Here is an 18802-nt window from a genome sequence, read left to right as displayed (position 1 = left end):
GCAAACTAAAACAAATAAAAGTGACTAACCAACTTAAGTATCACCAGCATAGAACAGGCATCCCCATCATATTCAATATTGAATATGATGCGTGGTTGAAATTACGGAATCAAACTTTAAGATTTACAGCATGTACTGCCTTGAAAGAAAATGTCTATAAGATGATGTATAGATGGTATTTAACTCCAGTTAAATTAGCTAAAATGTATAGAATGAGTGACAAAAGTTGCTGGAAATGTAAAGAGAAAGATGGTGAATTTTATCATATGTGGTGGACATGCGAAAAAGTTAAAAGATTTTTGGGAAAGTTTATATAACGAATTGAAAAAGATGTTTAGATATACTTTTCCAAAAAAAAACCAGAAACATTTTTGTTAGGAATAATGGGAGGAGAGATTAGAAAAGAAGATCAAACACTGTTTATGTATGCAACAACCACGGCTAGGACTTTGTTAGCCCCAAAATGGAAATTACAGGAATTACCTACAATTGTGGAGTGGCAGACAAAAATGATGGACTATGCTGAACTTGCTAGATTGACATGCAAGATTCGTGACCAGGGGGAGACAAGGTTTCAAAAGGACCGGAGTAAATATGTGGACTATATGGAGAAAAACTGTAGATCGTTAAAAACTCTCGCAGGATTAAAATAAACCTTACGAATTGACCGATATGACAAAAAAAGGAACTGCAAAAAAGGGAATTAATAAGAAACCCGCATGAAGGGAGGGGGGGAAGTCATAGCTCGGCGGAGCAAGGTAAAAGATGTGAATATAAGATTTTGTATAAAAGATTGGTTTTGTTAATTTGTTGAATTTGGAAAATGGAATAAAATGTATTTTTTTAAAAAATAGAACAGGCATCCCCAAGCTTCGGCCCTCCAGATGTTTTGGACTACAATTCCCATCATCTCTGACCACTGGTCCTGTTAGCTAGGGATCATGGGAGTTGTAGGCCAGGCATCCCCAAACTTCGGCCCTCCAGATGTTTTGGACTACAATTCCCATCATCTCTGACCACTGGTCCTGTTAGCTAGGGATCATGGGAGTCGTAGTCCCAAAACATCTGGAGTCACACTGGTTGGGAAACACTGCCCTAGGCCAGGCACCCCCAAACTTCAGCCCTCCAGATGTTTTCCCATCTTCCCCGACCGCTGGTCCTGTTAGCTAGGGATCATGGGAGTTGTAGGCCAACAACATCTGGAGGGCCGCAGTTTGGGGGTGCCTGGAATTAAAGCTTTGGAATAGAACAGGCCTCCCCAAACTTGCGGCCCTCCAGATGTTTTGGCCTACAGCTCCCATGATCCCTAGCTAACAGGACCGGCGGTCTTGGGGATGATGGGAATTGTAGTCCAAAACATCTGGAGGGCCGCAGTTTGGGGATGCCTGGTCCAGCTCTCACTTCCATACCTCACTACTGGGAAAACCATAGTTTGAACCAGGCATCCCCAAACTTCGGCCCTCCAGATGTTTTGGACTACAATTCCCATCATCTCTGACCACTGGTCCGGTTAGCTAGGGATCATGGGAGTCGTAGTCCCAAAACATCTGGAGTCACACTGGTTGGGAAACACTGCCCTAGGCCAGGCACCCCCAAACTTCAGCCCTCCAGATGTTTTGGACTACAATTCCCATCTTCCCCGACCGCTGGTCCTGTTAGCTAGGGATCATGGGAGTTGTAGGCCAGGCATCCCCAAACTTCAGCCCTCCAGATGTTTTGGACTACAATTCCCATCTTCCCCGACCGCTGGTCCTGTTAGCTAGGGATCATGGGAGTTGTAGGCCAACAACATCTGGAGGGCCGCAGTTTGGGGGTGCCTGGAATTAAAGCTTTGGAATAGAACAGGCCTCCCCAAACTTGCGGCCCTCCAGATGTTTTGGCCTACAGCTCCCATGATCCCTAGCTAACGGGACTGGCGGTCTCGGGGATGATGGGAATTGTAGTCCAAAACATCTGGAGGGCTGCAGTTTGGGGAGGCCTGGCATGGGACATGTCATTACCGAGGAGGCAGACCTGGGCGCCGGCTCCCTCGGCCAATAATGCGAGATGAGCGCGCAACCCCAGAGTCGGTCACGACTGGACCTCATGGTCAGGGGTCCCTTGACCTTGACCTTTTCAAGGGAATGCTACCCTCTCATCCCTTAACTGTTTACAGCAGGCATCCCCAAACTGCGGCCCTCCAGATGTTTTGGCCTACAACTCCCATGATCCCTAGCTAACAGGACCAGTGGTCGGGAAAGATGGGAATTGTAGTCCAAAACATCTGGAGGGCCGAAGTTTGGGGATGCCTGGCCTAGGGCAGTGTTTCCCAACCGGTGTGCCTCCAGATGTTTTGGGACTACAACTCCCATGATCCCTAGCTAACAGGACCAGCGGTCGGGGATGTTGGGAATCGTAGTCCAAAACATCTGGAGGGCCGAAGTTTGGGGATGCCTGGGTTGGATCTTGCCAGCTCAAGTTCTACATCAGGCATCCCCAAACTGCGGCCCTCCAGATGTTTTGGCCTACAACTCCCATGATCCCTAGCTAACAGGACCGGTGGTTGGGGATGATGGGAATCGTAGTCCAAAACATCTGGACAGCCGAAGTTTGGGGGTGCCTGGTTTATTGCGCTTGCATCCCGCCATTTCCCCCACGGAGCTCGGCGGGTCTCTCTCCCTGTCTCCATTTAATCCAGGCATCCCCAAACTGCGGCCCTCCAGATGTTTTGGCCTACAACTCCCATGATCCCTAGCTAACAGGACCAGCGGTCGGGGATGATGGGAATCGTAGTCCAAAACATCTGGAGGGCCGAAGTTTGGGGATGCCTGGTTTACAGGGTCCCACTTGGGGAGGAGCCCGCAAAGCTCTAGGGTCGGACTCGGCCCCCTTTGGAAGGCTAAAAACCCCAATGTCGTTGTGTTCCTCCAGGATGATCGAAGACCTGGAGCTGACCCACAAGTGCCACTCCCTGGTGCAGACGCTGTCGGGGGGCATGAAGAGGAAGCTGTCGGTGGCCATCGCCTTTGTCGGGGGGTCCCGGGCCGTCATCTTGGACGAGCCCACTGCCGGCGTGGACCTCTACGCGCGGAGAGCGATTTGGGACCTCATCCTCAAATACAAGCAAGGTCGGCGAGATCATGGGCGTGGCCTCACTCTGGGGAAAAAGGAACGGTTTTTTTCTTATAGTCCAGCCGCCTTCAGCGGAGAAATCTTTTGCCCAACGTGGGACCCGAACCCAGGACCCTGAGATTAAGAGTCTCATGCTCATACTGAGCTACAGTGGTACCTCGGTTTATGAACACAATTGGTTCCGGAAGTCTGTTCATAAACCGAAGCGTTCATAAACCGAAGCGAACTCTCCCATTGAAAGTAATGGAAAGTGAATTAATCCGTTCCAGACGGTCCGCGGAGTAAGCGTTCATAAACTGAAGCAAACTTTCCCATTGAAAGTAATGGAAAGTGGATTAATCCGTTCCAGACGGTCCGCGGAGTAAGCGTTCATAAACTGAAGCAAACTTTCCCATTGAAAGTAATGGAAAGTGGATTAATCCGTTCCAGACGGTCCGCGGAGTAAGTGTTCATAAACTGAAGCGAACTTTCCCATTGAAAGTAATGGAAAGTGAATTAATCCGTTCCAGACGGTCCGCGGAGTAAGCGTTCATAAACTGAAGCAAACTTTCCCATTGAAAGTAATGGAAAGTGAATTAATCCGTTCCAGACGGTCCGCGGAGTAAGTGTTCATAAACTGAAGTGAACTTTCCCATTGAAAGTAATGGAAAGTGAATTAATCCGTTCCAGACGGTCCGCGGAGTAAGTGTTCATAAACTGAAGCAAACTTTCCCATTGAAAGTAATGGAAAGTGAATTAATCCGTTCCAGACGGTCCGCGGAGTAAGCGTTCATAAACTGAAGCAAACTTTCCCATTGAAAGTAATGGAAAGTGGATTAATCCGTTCCAGACGGGTCCGCGGAGTAAGTGTTCATAAACTGAAGTGAACTTTCCCATTGAAAGTAATGGAAAGTGAATTAATCCGTTCCAGATGGTCCGCGGAGTAAGCGTTCATAAACTGAAGCGAACTTCCCCATTGAAAGTAATGGAAAGTGGATTAATCCGTTCCAGACGGTCCGCGGAGTAAGCGTTCATAAACTGAAGCAAACTTTCCCATTGAAAGTAATGGAAAGTGGATTAATCCGTTCCAGACGGGTCCGCGGAGTACTTAAACTGAAGCGTTCATAAACTGAAGCATGGGTGCAATTGGTTCCGGAAGTCTGTTCATAAACTGAAGCGTTCATAAACTGAAGCGAACTTTCCCATTGAAAGTAATGGAAAGTGAATTAATCCGTTCCAGAGGGGTCCGCGGCGTTCGTAAACCGAAAATTCGTAAACCGAGGTGTTCATAAACCGAGGTTCCACTGTATTCCAATTCCTAAATCCTTTTGCCTTCCCTTGTGTTTCTGGAATAATAATAATAATAATAATAATAATAATAATAATAATAATAATAATAATAATTTATGATTTATACCCCGCCCATCTGGCCGGGTTCCCCCAGCCACTCTGGAATTGTGCAACCCAGTGCAAAGCAGCTTCGCGCCGCTTCGAACGCACAGTTTGCCTCGGGGTGGACAAACCAGTTCCCCTTTGTGGTCAATAAGGATCGTGGCCATAGGATCTTATATAATATATTGGGAGGATATATATATAATGAGATCAAAAAGATTCTTAAATATGCAATAGAAAAGAAATATACACTAAATAAATAAAAGAAATGTACAATAAAAATATAAATATAAATATACAAATATATAAATAAAAATATACAATAAAATAAATAAAAGAAATACACAATAAAAATATAAATATAAATATACAAATATATAAATAAAAATATACAATAAAATAAATAAAAGAAATAGACAATAAAAAAAGAAGCCGGAGGCATTCCTGTTGGTGGGGAAAGATGTTGCAAAGGATGATGTTAAATGGTTCCTATATGTGACTACAGGAGCGAGGGTAATTCTAGCTCAGGTCTGGAAACAAGAGTTAATTCCATCGGTAGAAGACTGGAGAAGGAAAACGGTGGAATATATGGAAATTGCAAAACTAACATCGAGAATAAGACAGCGAGGCAGCGGGGTGTACATGAAAGAATGGGGGAAATTTATAGCATATATAGATAAGATAGTTGAAACAAAATAACATCTTAAATAGGAAATTACTCACAGAAGGAAACAAACTCGCAACAACAAATTAAAAAGCTTTATTGGACGTACAGATAGAAAATACAGTACAATGTATAGTAAAAAATAAATAAATAACTAAATAAATACACACACATATATATACAAAATATATACAAAATAAAAAATATATATACAAAATATATACAAAAAAAGAGAGGATTAAACAAGAAAATATGAGTACAAAAAGAAAGAGGATGAAGGTTTAAAAACGAGACGAAGAATGTTGAAAATAGACTGGAACTATAAGGAATGTTATGCCGTGCAACCAGACATATGAATATAAAAACAGCAGAAGAAAGTAGTGTGGAAATTTTTGTTTGAACTTTAAGAGTTGTTGTTATTATACTAAGTTGCATTTTTATTTGAGAATTCTAGAGAATTTGTAACGATAATGAATGTAATGAGCCCAAATGTCTGATAATGGAATATGTGGTATGCGGAAACTAATAAAAATTAATTTTTTTAAAAAAAGAATCTTATATAATATAATAATAATAATAATAATAATAATAATAATAATAATAATAATAATAATAATAATTTATGATTTATACCCCGCCCATCGGGCCGGCTTCCCCCGGCCACTCTGGGCGGCTTCCAAAAAAAACAGAAATTCTAGAAGGACCACAGGCAGGGAGACCCGAGGGGCTCCCTACAGACAATGTGAAGGGAATAAGGAATAAGTATAATTTGGCTTTGTGTTTTTTCTTTGTAGTGTTATTGGGAGGGAACAGTTATTATTGTTGTATTCTCTTTTTTCCCTTTTTGCGCTTTTTACGGTGTACTTTGAAAAACTCCAATAAAAAAATATTTATATATATATATATATAAAAGAAATTCTAAAATACAGAAATCCAATCTTAGAGTTGGAAGGGACCCCGAGGGTCAGCTAGTCCAACCCGCTTGCAATTTAGGACTCTCGGCTCAAACAGATGGCCGTCCAGCCTCGGCTTAAAAACCTCCAGCGGAGGTGAATGCATGAAGCAGAAGATTTATCTCTCTCTCCAGAACATTGGGGTCAAGGCCTTTGAGAAGGTGCCCCATGATATTCTTGTAAAGAAGCTGGTAAAATGTGGGCTAGACAATGCTACCATTCAGTGGATTTGTAGCTGGCTGACTGACCGAACCCAAAGGGTGCTCATCAATGGCTCCTCTTCATCCTGGAGAGTAGTGACTAGTGGGAAGAGCCACAGGGTTCTGTCTTGGGCCCAGTCTTATTCAACATCTTTATCAATGACTTGGATGATGGGCTTGAGGGCATCCTGAGCAAGTTGGCAGACGACACCAAATGGGGAGCGGTGGCTAACACCCCAGAGGACAGGATCACACTTCAGAATGACCTGAACAGATTAGACAACTGGGCCAAAGCAAACAAGATGAATTTTAACAAGGAGAAATGTAAGGGCAAAAAAAAAAAAATGAAAGGCACAAATACAGGATGGGAGACGCCTGGCTTGAGAGCAGTACATGTGAAAAGGATCCAGGAGTCTTGGTAGACCACAAACTTGACGTGAGTCAGCAGTGTGATGCAGCAGCTCAAAAAGCCAATGCAATTCTGGGCTGCATCAATAGGAGTATAGCATCTAGATCTAGGGAAGTAATAGGACCACTGTATTCTGCTCTGGTCAGACCTCACCTGGAGTATTGTGTCCAGTTCTGGGCACCACAGTTCAAGAAGGATACGGACAAGCTGGAACGTGTCCAGAAGAGGGCAACCAAAATGGTCAAAGGCCTGGAAACGATGCCTTATGAGGAACGGCTTAGGGAGCTGGGTATGTTTAGCCTGGAGAAGAGAAGGTGACGGGGTGATATGATAGCCATGTTCAAATATATCAAAGGATGTCATGTGGAGGAGGGAGAAAGGTTGTTTTCTGCTGCTCCAGAGAAGCGGACACGGAGCAACGGATTCAAACTTCAAGAAAGAAGATTCCACCTAAACATTGGGAAGAACTTCCTGACAGTCAGAGCTGTTCGGCAGTGGGACTGGCTGCCAAGGAGTGTGGTGGAGCCTCCTCCTTTGGAGGTCTTTAAGCAGAGGCTTGACAGGCACATGCCAATAAGGCTTTGATGGTGTTTCCTGCTTGGCAGGGGGTTGGACTGGATGGCCCTTGGGGTCTCTTCCAACTCTAGGATTCTATGATTCTAAGTAATGTGTCCTTTTGCGAGGGGGCTGTCGCCCTGTCCTTCGTGCCTCTGGGGCAGCCCCTTTACCTTTTTTTTTAAAATCATATTTTTTATTAAGGTTTTTCAGAATACAAAAAGAAAAGAGCAGAAAAGGAAAGAAAAAACACAACGATAATAACACTACAAAAAAAGAATAAAAACATACAATCAAAACGCTTCCCTGTTTCCCCTATTTTAAGACATACCCATAAAATAAGCCGTAGCAGGATTTTTTAAGCGTTCAAGGAATATAAGCCATACCCCGAAAATAAGACATAGCGATAGGCGCAGCAGCGATGCCGGCCGCAGCAGGAGGAGGAGGAGCGGAAAAATAAGACATCCCTTGGAAATAAGCCATAGTGTGTTTTTTTGGAGGAAAAAATGAATATAAGACGTGTCTTATAATATGAGAAAAACGGTTATTCCTTAGTCCCTTCACATTGTCTAGAGGGACCCCCTCGGGTTTCCCTCCCTGTGGTCCTTTAATAAATTTATAATTAGCAAATTCTATATCGTTTTCATCACCTTCTATATCTGATTTTTTTTAACCATCATCTCACATCTTATTAATTTCCACAGTTTATTTACAACTTAAATTTCTATTCTAATACAGTGGTACCTCGGTTTATGAACACAATTGGTTCCGGACGTCTGTTCATAAACCGAAGCGAACTTTCCCATTGAAAGTAATGGAAAGTGGATTCATCCGTTCCAGACGGGTCCGCGGAGTACTTAAACCGAAGCGTTCATAAACTGAAGCAGACTTTCCCATTGAAAGTAATGGAAAGTGGATTAATCCGTTCCAGACGGGTCCGCGGAGTACTTAAACCGAAGCGTTCATAAACTGAAGCAGACTTTCCCATTGAAAGTAATGGAAAGTGGATTAATCCGTTCCAGACGGGTCCGCGGAGTACTTAAACCGAAGCGTTCATAAACTGAAGCGAACTTTCCCATTGAAAGTAATGGAAAGCGGATTCATCCGTTCCAGACGGGTCCGCGGAGTAAGCGTTCATAAACTGAAGCAAACTTTCCCATTGAAAGTAATGGAAAGTGGATTAATCCGTTCCAGGCGGGTCCGCGGAGTACTTAAACTGAAGCGTTCATAAACTGAAGCGAACTTTCCCATTGAAAGTAATGGAAAGTGGATTCATCCGTTCCAGACGGGTCCGCGGAGTACTTAAACCGAAGCTTTCATAAACTGAAGCGAACTTCCCCATTGAAAGTAATGGAAAGTGGATTAATCCGTTCCAGACGGGTCCGCGGAGTACTTAAACCGAAGCGTTCATAAACTGGAGCGAACTTTCCCATTCAAAGTAATGGAAAGTGGATTAATCCGTTCCAGATGGGTCCGCGGAGTACTTAAACCGAAGCGTTCATAAACTGAAGCGGACTTTCCCATTGAAAGTAATGGAAAGTGGATTAATCCGTTCCAGACGGGTCCGCGGAGTACTTAAACTGAAGCGTTCATAAACTGAAGCAGACTTTCCCATTGAAATTAATGGAAAGTGGATTAATCCGTTCCAGACGGGTCCGCGGAGTACTTAAACCGAAGCGTTCATAAACTGAAGCGAACTTTCCCATTGAAAGTAATGGAAAGTGGATTAATCCGTTCCAGACGGGTCCGCGGAGTACTTAAACTGAAGCGTTCACAAACTGAAGCAGACTTTCCCATTGAAAGTAATGGAAAGTGGATTCATCCGTTCCAGACGGGTCCGCGGAATACTTAAACCGAAGCGTTCATAAACTGAAGCAGACTTTCCCATTGAAAGGAATGGAAAGTAGATTAATATAATAAATAATAATAATAATAATAATAATAATAATAATAATAATAATAAATTTTTATTTATACCCCGCCCTCCACAGTCAAAAACCGGGCTCAGGGCGGCTGACACCAACAGAACCACAATAAAACATAAAAACAATTAATTAAAATACAGATTAAAATACAATATTAAAATTTAAAGTGCATCCGTTCCAGACGGGTCCGCGGAGTACTTAAACCGAAGCGTTCATAAACCGAAGCGAACTTTCCCATGGAAAGTAATGGAAAGTGGATTAATCCGTTCCAGACGGGTCCGCGGAGTACTTAAACCGAAGCGTTCATAAACTGAAGCAGACTTTCCCATTGAAAGTAATGGAAAGTGGATTCATCCGTTCCAGACGGTCCGCGGCGTTCGTAAACCGAAAATTCGTAAACCGAGGTGTTCGCAAACCGAGGTTCCACTGTATGTTACTTTAGCATGTTTTTTAAAGATATAATTTAAAATCTTTCCATTCTTCTTCCATCGCTTCTCCTCCCCGGTCATCTCAGCCGGTTCCATAAACTCCATCATCTTCATCTGCCGATCGTCGATCGTTGCCTTTACCTAACCCTGACCCTTTCCCCGCAGGAAGGACTATCCTCCTCTCCACGCACCACATGGATGAGGCCGATCTCTTAGGCGACCGCATCGCCATCATCTCCAATGGGAGGCTGAAGTGCTGTGGGTCCCCCCTCTTTCTGAAGAGCACCTACGGGGACGGGTACAAGCTTACCGTCGTCAAGAAGCAGTCGGACACCCGAGCCAATGCCGGTCAGTGGCTCCAGCCGCTCTCTCCGAAGCCCTTGCTGCAGCAAGCAGGATGAGGCTCTCCTGGCAGGAGCAGACGACTGTTCTCTGTTTAAAGAGCAATTTGACTCTGGCCACCCTTGTTTGTTGGTGCTCAATTTCTAATATTTTGGTGCAGGCTGCCCCTGTACATGGAGGTTCCATATAGTGGTTTGCATTAGTGGTTGTTGATAGGCTCCTCCTCCTCCTCATATTCCTGTTCCATATCTTTGTCTGGTTCCCACTTAAAGCCACCGCAGACTAGAATCATAGAGTTGGGAGACACCCATGCGCAGTAACCCAGGGACACACGGGAAATCTAGACGCAGAGACACTTGGACTTTATTATATAAACTAATATAAGGTGGCATCAAATAAATCATTCGTCTTTTTTTTTTCTCCTTCTTCCCCGCCCCACCTCCTCTTTGTTTAGACCCTGGGCAGACCCACAGCTCTCCCGGCCGGCCTCCCGCCAGCCCTTGCTCCGAAGCGCGAGTCACGCAGTTCATCAAGAAGTATGTCGCATCCTGCCTGCTCATCTCCAACACCAACACAGAGCTCTCCTACATTCTCCCCAGCGAAGCGGTCAAGAAGGGCTGCTTTGAAAGGCTCTTCCAGGTACCGGGCGGTTGGTGAATAAACAAAGGGGGGGGTGGACACTGGACGGGACTGGTTGGTTGGCATCCCTCTATCTCACGAGACAATCCAAAAATGAAAGGCACAAGTACAGGATGGGGGACACCTGGCTTGAGAGCAGTACGTGTGAAAAGGATCCAGGAGTCTTGGTAGACCACAAACTTGACCTGGGTCAGCAGTGTGATGCAGCAGCTCAAAAAGCCAATGCAATTCTGGGCTGCATCAATAGGAGTATAGCATCTAGATCTAGGGAAGTAATAGTACCACTGTATTCTGCTCTGGTCAGACCCCACCTGGAGTACTGGGTCCAGTTCTGGGCACCACAGTTCAAGGAGGATACTGACAAGCTGGAACGTGTCCAGAAGAGGGCAACCAAAATGGTCAAAGGCCTGGAAACGATGCCTTATGAGGAACGGCTTAGGGAACTGGGTATGTTTAGCCTGGAGAAGAGAAGGTTAAGGGGTGATATGATAGCCATGTTCAAATATATCAAAGGATGTCATGTGGAGGAGGGAGAAAGGTTGTTTTCTGCTGCTCCAGAGAAGCGGACACGGAGCAATGGATTCAAGCTACAAGAAAAAAGATTCCACCTCAACATTAGGAAGAACTTCCTGACAGTCAGAGCTGTTAGGCAGTGGAATTTGCTGCCAAGGAGTGTGGTGGAGTCTCCTCCTTTGGAGGTCTTGAAGCAGAGGCTTGACAGGCATCTGTCAAGAATGCTTTGATGGTGTTTCCTGCTTGGCAGGGGGTTGGACTGGATGGCCCTTGGGGTCTCTTCCAACTCTAGGATTCTATGAGGCTTTGACATGGAAACCTTGCGCCTGGCTGGTGCGCTCAAAAGAAGGGTGCTCCTTGGCTGATCCCGAATGTTTTGACTGTTAGCCGTGCGCGGCGTCTAGTGCCGTGTTTCCCAACCAGTGTGCCTCCAGATGTTTTGGGACTACGACTCCCATCACCCCTAGCTAGCAAGACCAGCGGTCAGGAATGAGGGGAGTTGTAGTCCCCCAAAACATCTGGAGGCACACTGGTTGAGAAACACTGCTTTAGCGCAGTGTTTCCCAACTATTGTGCCTCCAGATGTTTTGGGACTACGACTCCCATCACCCCTAGCTAGCAAGACCAGCGGTCAGGAATGATGGGAGTTGTAATTTCCCAACCAGTGTGCCTCCAGATGTTTTGGGACTACGACTCCCATCACCCCTAGCTAGCAAGACCAGCGGTCAGGAATGATGGGAGTTGTAATTTCCCAACCAGTGTGCCTCCAGATGTTTTGGGACTACGACTCCCATCACCCCTAGCTAGCAAGACCAGCGGTCAGGAATGATGGGAGTTGTAGTCCCAAAACAATCTGGAGGCACACTGGTTGGGAAACACTGGTCTAGGGGAGGTTAGAGGGACACACCTGTATTGACTCCGCTCTGGTTCCGTCCCGTTCCGTTTCTTTAGCACCTGGAGCACAGTTTGGATGACCTGGACCTGACCAGTTTTGGGCTGATGGACACCACCCTGGAAGAGGTTTTCCTCAAGGTCTCCGAGGAAGACCAGTCTCTGGAGAACAGCGACGTCGGTAAGAATAATCTGAATTCGAGAGTTCGAATGGACCCTGGGGGCCGTCTCGTCCAACCCCCTGCAATGCAAAATCTCAACTAATGCGTCCACCACAGGTGTGGCCTCCCAACCTCTGTTTAAAAAATCTCCAAGGAAGGAGAGGGCACAACCTCCCGAGGGCGATTATTTTTTTAATCTGGCTTTATGTCCGCGTTCCAAGATATAATAATATAATAACAATTTATGATTTATACCCCGCCCGTCTGGCCGGGTTCCCCCAGCCACTCCAACAAAACACTAAAATACAGAAATCCATCAGACATTAAAAGCTTCCCTAAACAGGGCTGCCTTGAGATGCCTTCTAAAGGTCTGGTCATTGTCGTTCTCTTTGACCTCTGGTGGGAGGGCGTTCCACAGGGTGGGCGCCACTACCGAGAAGGCCCTCCGCCTGGTTCCCTGTAACTTGGCTTCTCGTAGCGAAGGAACCGCCAGGAGGCCCTCGGCGCTGGACCTCAGTGTCCGGGCGGAACGATGGGGGTGGAGACGCTCCTTCAGTACTTCCTGACAGTAAGAGCTGTTCGGCAGTGGGATTTGCTGCCAAGGAGTGTGGTGGAGTCTCCTTCTTTGGAGGTCTTTAACGATGGGGGTGGAGACGCTCCTTCAGGTATACCGGACCGAGGCTGTTTAGGGCTTTCAAGGTCAGCGCCAACACTTTGAATTGTGCTCGGAAACGTACTGGGAGCCAATGTAGGTCTTTCAAGGTGTTATGTGGTCCCGGCGGCCGCTCCCAGTCACCAGTCTGGCTGCCGCATTCTGGATTAATTGCAGTTTCCGGGTCACCTTCAAAGGTAGCCCCACGTAGAGCGCATTGCAGTAGTCCAAGCGGGAGATAACTAGAGCATGCACCACTCTGGCGAGACAGTCTGCAGGCAGGTGGGGTCTCATCCTGTGTCCCAGACGGAGGTGCCCTGGACACAGAATTGACCTGCGCCTCCATGGACAGCTGTGAGTCCAGAATGACTCCCAGGCTGCGCACCTGGTCCTTCAGGGGCACAGATACCCCATTCAGAACCAGGGAATCCTCCACACCCGCCCGCCTCCTGTCCCCCACGAACAGTACCTCTGTCTTGTCAGGATTCAACCTCAATCTGTTAGCCGCCATCCATCCTCCAACCGCCTCCAAGCACTCACACAGGACCTTCACCGCCTTCACTGCTTCTGATTTAAAAGAGAGGTAGAGCTGGGTACCGTCAGCGTAACCACCCGTAACCCGAAAAGTTCGCAACCCGAAAACGCCATCTAGCGCATGCGCAAAGCGCTATTTTCGCTATTTTCGCGCTTTGCACAAAGCGCTATTTTCGCTATTTTCGCAGACACGCCCGAGAAGCCGGAGGCAGACCGGAAGTCCCTGCAGTCGTCGTCGTCCTCAGCCGGCTCTGTGAGAGGCGATGAAGGTGGGGCTTATTCAGAGTTCTATTTTTTTTATATATATATATATTATTTTTTATTAGTTTTACAACTGTACACAATAACAAATCACATAAAAGGGAAGAAAAAGCTGTGCCATACAGAAAAGGGAAATAAACCACAGGTATCCATTTACAGCTTGCATTCCTCAAATAAAACGATCATTTCATACCGATTGTCAACCTGGATTTATGTCTCAAATTACCACATTTTTCTTCCTGGTCTATGTTTCCCTCTTCACCTCATCTTCCCCAATTCGACCTCCCTCCTCTCTCTCTTTTGGTTTTATTTCCATCCGATTATTTCCGTCCCATTATATGTTTGACCAGATACCCTTTTCCATTTTATTCTTAACTATACGCTTACGTCTTGGTTACATACCCTCTTGTTGCATTTTGTAATGGCCATCTACCAGTTTTCCCTTTTTTTTCTTCTTCTTTTTTTCATTTTGTTTTCTCCTTGGTCATAGAATCATAGAATCATAGAATCATAGAGTTGGAAGAGACCACGAGGGCCATCCAGTCCAACCCCCTGCCAAGCAGGAAACACCATCAAAGCATTCCTGACGGATGGCTGTCAAGCCTCTGCTTAAAGACCTCCAAAGAAGGAGACTCCACCACACTCCTTGGCAGCAAATTCCACTGCCGAACAGCTCTTACTGTCAGGAAGTTCTTCCTAATGTTGAGGTGGAATTTTCTTTCTTGTAGTTTGAATCCGTTGCTCCGTGTCCGCTTCTCTGGAGCAGCAGAAAACAACCTTTCTCCCTCCTCTATATGACATAGTTTTATATATTTGAACATGGTTATCATATCACCCCTTAACCTTCTCTTCTCCAGGCTAAACATACCCAGCTCCCTAAGCCGTTCCTCATAAGGCATCATTTCCAGGCCTTTGACCATTTTGCTTGCCCTCTTCTGGACACGTTCCAGCTTGTCAGTCTCCTTCTTGAACTGTGGTGCCCAGAACTAGACACAGTACTCCAGGTGAGGTCTGACCAGAGCAGAATACAGTGGTCCTATTACTTCCCTAGATCTAGATGCTATACTCCTATTGATGCAGCCCAGAATTGCATTGGCTTCTTTAGCTGCTGCATCACACTGCTGACCCATGTCTTTCTTTACTTAAATCTACAATAATCCATGTCTTTCTTTACTTAAATCTTACAATAATCTTTCCTATAAGTTATGAACTTTTCCCATTCTTTTTGAAACTTTTGTTGTTTTTGATCTCTGATTCTCCCCGTTAACCTCGCTAGCTCTGAATATTCTATCAACTTCTCTCTCCAGCCTTCTATCGTTGGCACTTCCGTTGTTCTCCACTTTTGTGCTAAAATAACCCTTGCGGCCGTGGTGGCATACATGAAAAGTTTGTGATCTCCTTTCTTTATACTTAAAATTCCTTTATACTTAAAATTCCTGCTTAAAATTCCTAGTAACATTTCTTCAGGTCTTTTGGGGAACGTGTATCGTAACAGTCTTTTTAGTTCATTATATATTTGTTCCCAATAGGTTTTTACCTTTTCACAAAGCCACCACGGAGTTCTATGGGGATTACTCTCCTAACCCTAACCCTAACCCTAACCCTAACCCTAACCCTAACCCGCAAGACCCTGATAACATCAGTCTGCAAGGTTTGTAACACGCGAGAGAATCCTAGAGTTGGAAGAGACCACCAGGGCCATCCAGTCCAACCCCCAGCCAAGCAGGAAACCCCATCAAAGCATTCTTGACATGTGCCTGTCAAGCCTCTGCTTAAAGACCTCAAAAGAAGGAGACTCCACCACACTCATTGGCAGCAAATTCCACTGTCGAACAGCTCTTACTGTCAGGAAGTTCATAGAATCATAGAATCCTAGAGTTGGAAGAGACCACAAGGGCCATCCAGTCCAACCCCCTGCCAAGCAGGAAACACCATCCAAGCATTCTTGACATGTGGCTGTCAAGCCTCTGCTTAAAGACCTCCAAAGATGGAGACTCCGCCACACTCCTTGGCAGCAAATTCCACTGTCGGACAGCTCTTAATGTAATGGAATTTTCCTGTTAAACCTTCAGCAATATACATAACAGGCATTTTCCATTTCAGTGCCCATTAAACCATTATACTTAACATGGTGGGACTCAGCGACAAGTGCTTTGACGCTAACAGGATGTGGGGCTAGCATAGAATCATAGAATCGTAGAGTTGGAAGAGACCACAAGGGCCATCCAGTCCAACCCCCTGCCAAGCAGGAAACACCATCAAAGCATTCTTGACATATGGCTGTCAAGCCTCTGCTTAAAAACCTCCAAGGAAGGAGACTCCACCACACTCCTTGGCAGCAAATTCCACTGTCGAACAGCTCTTACTGTCAGCTAAAGCAATGGAATTTTCCTGTTAAACCTTCAGCAATATACATAACAGGCATTTTCCATTTCAGTGTCCATTAAACCATTATACTTAACATGGTGGGACTGGAAAAACTTTCTGCCAGTAAGAGCTGTTTGACAGTGGAACGGTCTCCCTCGGGAGGTTGTGGGCTCTCCTTCCCTGGAGGTTTCTAAGCAGAGGTTGGGTGGCCGCCTGTCAGGGATGCTTTAGCTGAGATTCCTGCATTGCAGGGGTTTGGACTGGATGATCCTGGGGGTTCCCTTCCAACTCTGATTCTGCAGTGTGATGCAGTGTGATGCAGCAGCTCAAAAAGCCAATGCAATTTTGGGCTGCATCAATAGGAGTATAGCATCTAGATCTAGGGAAGTAATAGTACCACTGTATTCTGCTCTGGTCAGACCTCACCTGGAGTACTGTGTCCAGTTCTGGGCACCACAGTTCAAAAAGGATACTGACAAGCTGGAACGTGTCCAGAAGAGGGCAACCAAAATGGTCAAAGGCCTGGAAACGATGCCTTATGAGGAACGGCTTAGGGAGCTGGGTATGTTTAGCCTGGAGAAGAGAAGGTTAAGGGGTGATATGATAGCCATGTTCAAATATATGAAAGGATGTCATATGGAGGAGGGAGAAAGATTGTTTTCTGCTGCTCCAGAGAAGGGGACACGGAGCAATGGATTCAAACTTCAAGAAAGAAGATTCCACCTCAACATCAGGAAGAACTTCCTGACAGTCAGAGCTGTTCGGCAGTGGGATTTGCTACCAAGGAGTGTGGCGGAGTCTCCTTCTTTGGAGGTCTTTAAGCAGAGGCTTGACAGGCATATGTCAAGAATGCTTTGATGGTGTTTTCTGCTTGGCAGGGGGTTGGACTGGATGGCCCTTGGGGTCTCTTCCAACTCTAGGATTCTATGATTCTATGACTTGGTTTTGAGAAACCCATGCTGAAAAGCATCCTATGATTAGAAAGGCGTCGTTTTCTAAGTGCTCACAGACCAAATGTTGAATTATCGGTTCAAGGACCTTTTCTGGTATTGATGTCGAGCTCACTGGTTGGTAGTTATCCAGGCCGTCTTCTCCCTTTTTGAAAATGAGGACAGCATTGGCCCTCCTCCAGTCTGCAGGGGCCTCACCTGTTCTCCAAGAAGTCTCAAAGTTCATAGTAGGCAAAGAATCTGAGATTACACCTGCAATCTTGTGTGTGTACGTCCGCCGCTCCAGCAGGGACGGAGGCCACCGTTGGCCAGGGCGTGGAACACCCTCGGCGCCCCATCACCCCCGTCAGCGGCAAAGACCGGATGAGTGCGGAGGGCTCCCTCCGTGCGCTCACCAAGCCCCCAGCGCGGACAGGTGGGGCGCAGAGGGTACTCTTCACCCTCCCCGCTCACCCAACCTCCCGCCACTGCCACCGTTCACCCTTCACACCCTGCTCCTCTCTTGACTGGCGCTCGAGAGCCCACCCGTCGGAGGCAGGGGCTGGGCGAGCGCAAGGAGGGAGTCCGAGGTTTTTGGTTTTGAGAGGGAGGGATCTGTAAAATAAACCAACAGGTTGGTTTGCGAGGTCGCTTCTGCTTTCTCCCCCCTGGTGGGGGGCGAGGGGAGCGTTTGTTATTTACGGACACCAGACTAATTGAAACATAAAAAATCCCAGACCTCTGCCCCAAGGGGCTTCCAGTCTAAATAGATGAGAGACCACTTCCTGCCCTGCAGACCTTTCCAGGGGCTGAGATCAGCAGAGGTGGCCGCCCTCTTGGTAGTTCCACTGCCCTGAGAGGTTGGTGGTCCGAGAGAGGGTCTTCTCTGACCGTAAGCTGTGGAGTTTCCTCCCCAGAAGAAGAAGACGACGTCCAACTCACATCTTATGCTGGGGTTACGTTTCATTAAAAGCCAAAATTGTTTAATATCAAAGCACCCGCTCGGAACTGGCCCTACACAAGCAGATTTGCCTTCTGGAGTCGGTGACCCCAACAAGTCTTACCCTCCCCAGCAAGGCATGTCGCTTTTAAGCTCCCTGCCTTGGCTGCTGGACTCTTGGAGTATCAAGAAGGATACTGACCAGCTGGAACGTGTCCAGAAGAGGGCAACCAAAATGGTCAAAGGCCTGGAAACGATGCCTTATGAGGAACGGCTTAGGGAGCTGGGTATGTTTAGCCTGGAGAAGAGAAGGTGAAGGGGTGATATGATAGCCATGTTCAAATATATGAAAGGATGTCATATAGAGGAGGGAGAAAGGTTGTTTTCTGCTGCTCCAGAGAAGCGGACACGGAGCAATGGATTCAAACTTCAAGAAAGAAAATTCCACCTCAACATCTTCCTGACAGTAAGAGCTGTTCGGCAGTGGGATTTGCTGCCAAGGAGTGTGGTGGAGTCTCCTCCTTTGGAGGTCTTTAAGCAGAGGCTTGACAGCCACATGTCAAGAATGCTTTGATGGTGTTTCCTGCTCGGCAGGGGGTTGGACTGGATGGCCCTTGGGGTCTCTTCCAACTCTTCTATGATTCTTGCAGAAACTCTGGTGGACCCATGAGATCTGATAAGAGCCCACCATAGTCGGGTAAGCGAGGAGGAGATCTGAAAAGCTCTTTCTGCGCTGGGAAAAACCCTGCGCAAAAAGAGCTTTTAAAGCCCTCTGCCTTCTGTGCGTTTAACATTGATTTTGACCGGCCAGCCATCAACTGCGTAAAGTTGACATTGGACGAACTAAATGCATGTTAAGTTGTATTAAGTAAAGCATTTTGACATTGGGGAAAGACTGCAGGATAGGGTGGGTCATAAAAAACTTTTTTGGGGAAAATGTTTCCTCCCTCGATCTTA

General features: G+C 46.3%; 1 protein-coding gene across 1 annotated transcript in view; it reads left to right on the top strand.

Moving 5' to 3' along the window:
• Positions 1–18802, top strand: part of LOC118078892 (ATP-binding cassette sub-family A member 2-like) — a 58872-nt gene that overhangs the window by 8346 nt on the left and 31724 nt on the right. Inside the window, exons 3-6 of the mRNA XM_060279411.1 lie at positions 2759–3107; positions 9782–9964; positions 10413–10597; positions 12062–12182. Of these exons, the coding sequence (XP_060135394.1) occupies positions 2759–3107; positions 9782–9964; positions 10413–10597; positions 12062–12182 (838 nt within the window). The remainder of the gene's footprint in view (positions 1–2758; positions 3108–9781; positions 9965–10412; positions 10598–12061; positions 12183–18802) is intronic.

This window comes from Zootoca vivipara, chromosome 10, assembly GCF_963506605.1.
Source record: "Zootoca vivipara chromosome 10, rZooViv1.1, whole genome shotgun sequence".
Taxonomy (NCBI): Eukaryota; Metazoa; Chordata; class Lepidosauria; order Squamata; family Lacertidae; genus Zootoca; species Zootoca vivipara.
The sequence above is the reverse complement of the archived record's forward strand: the minus strand, read 5'-3'. Positions and strand labels throughout refer to the sequence as shown.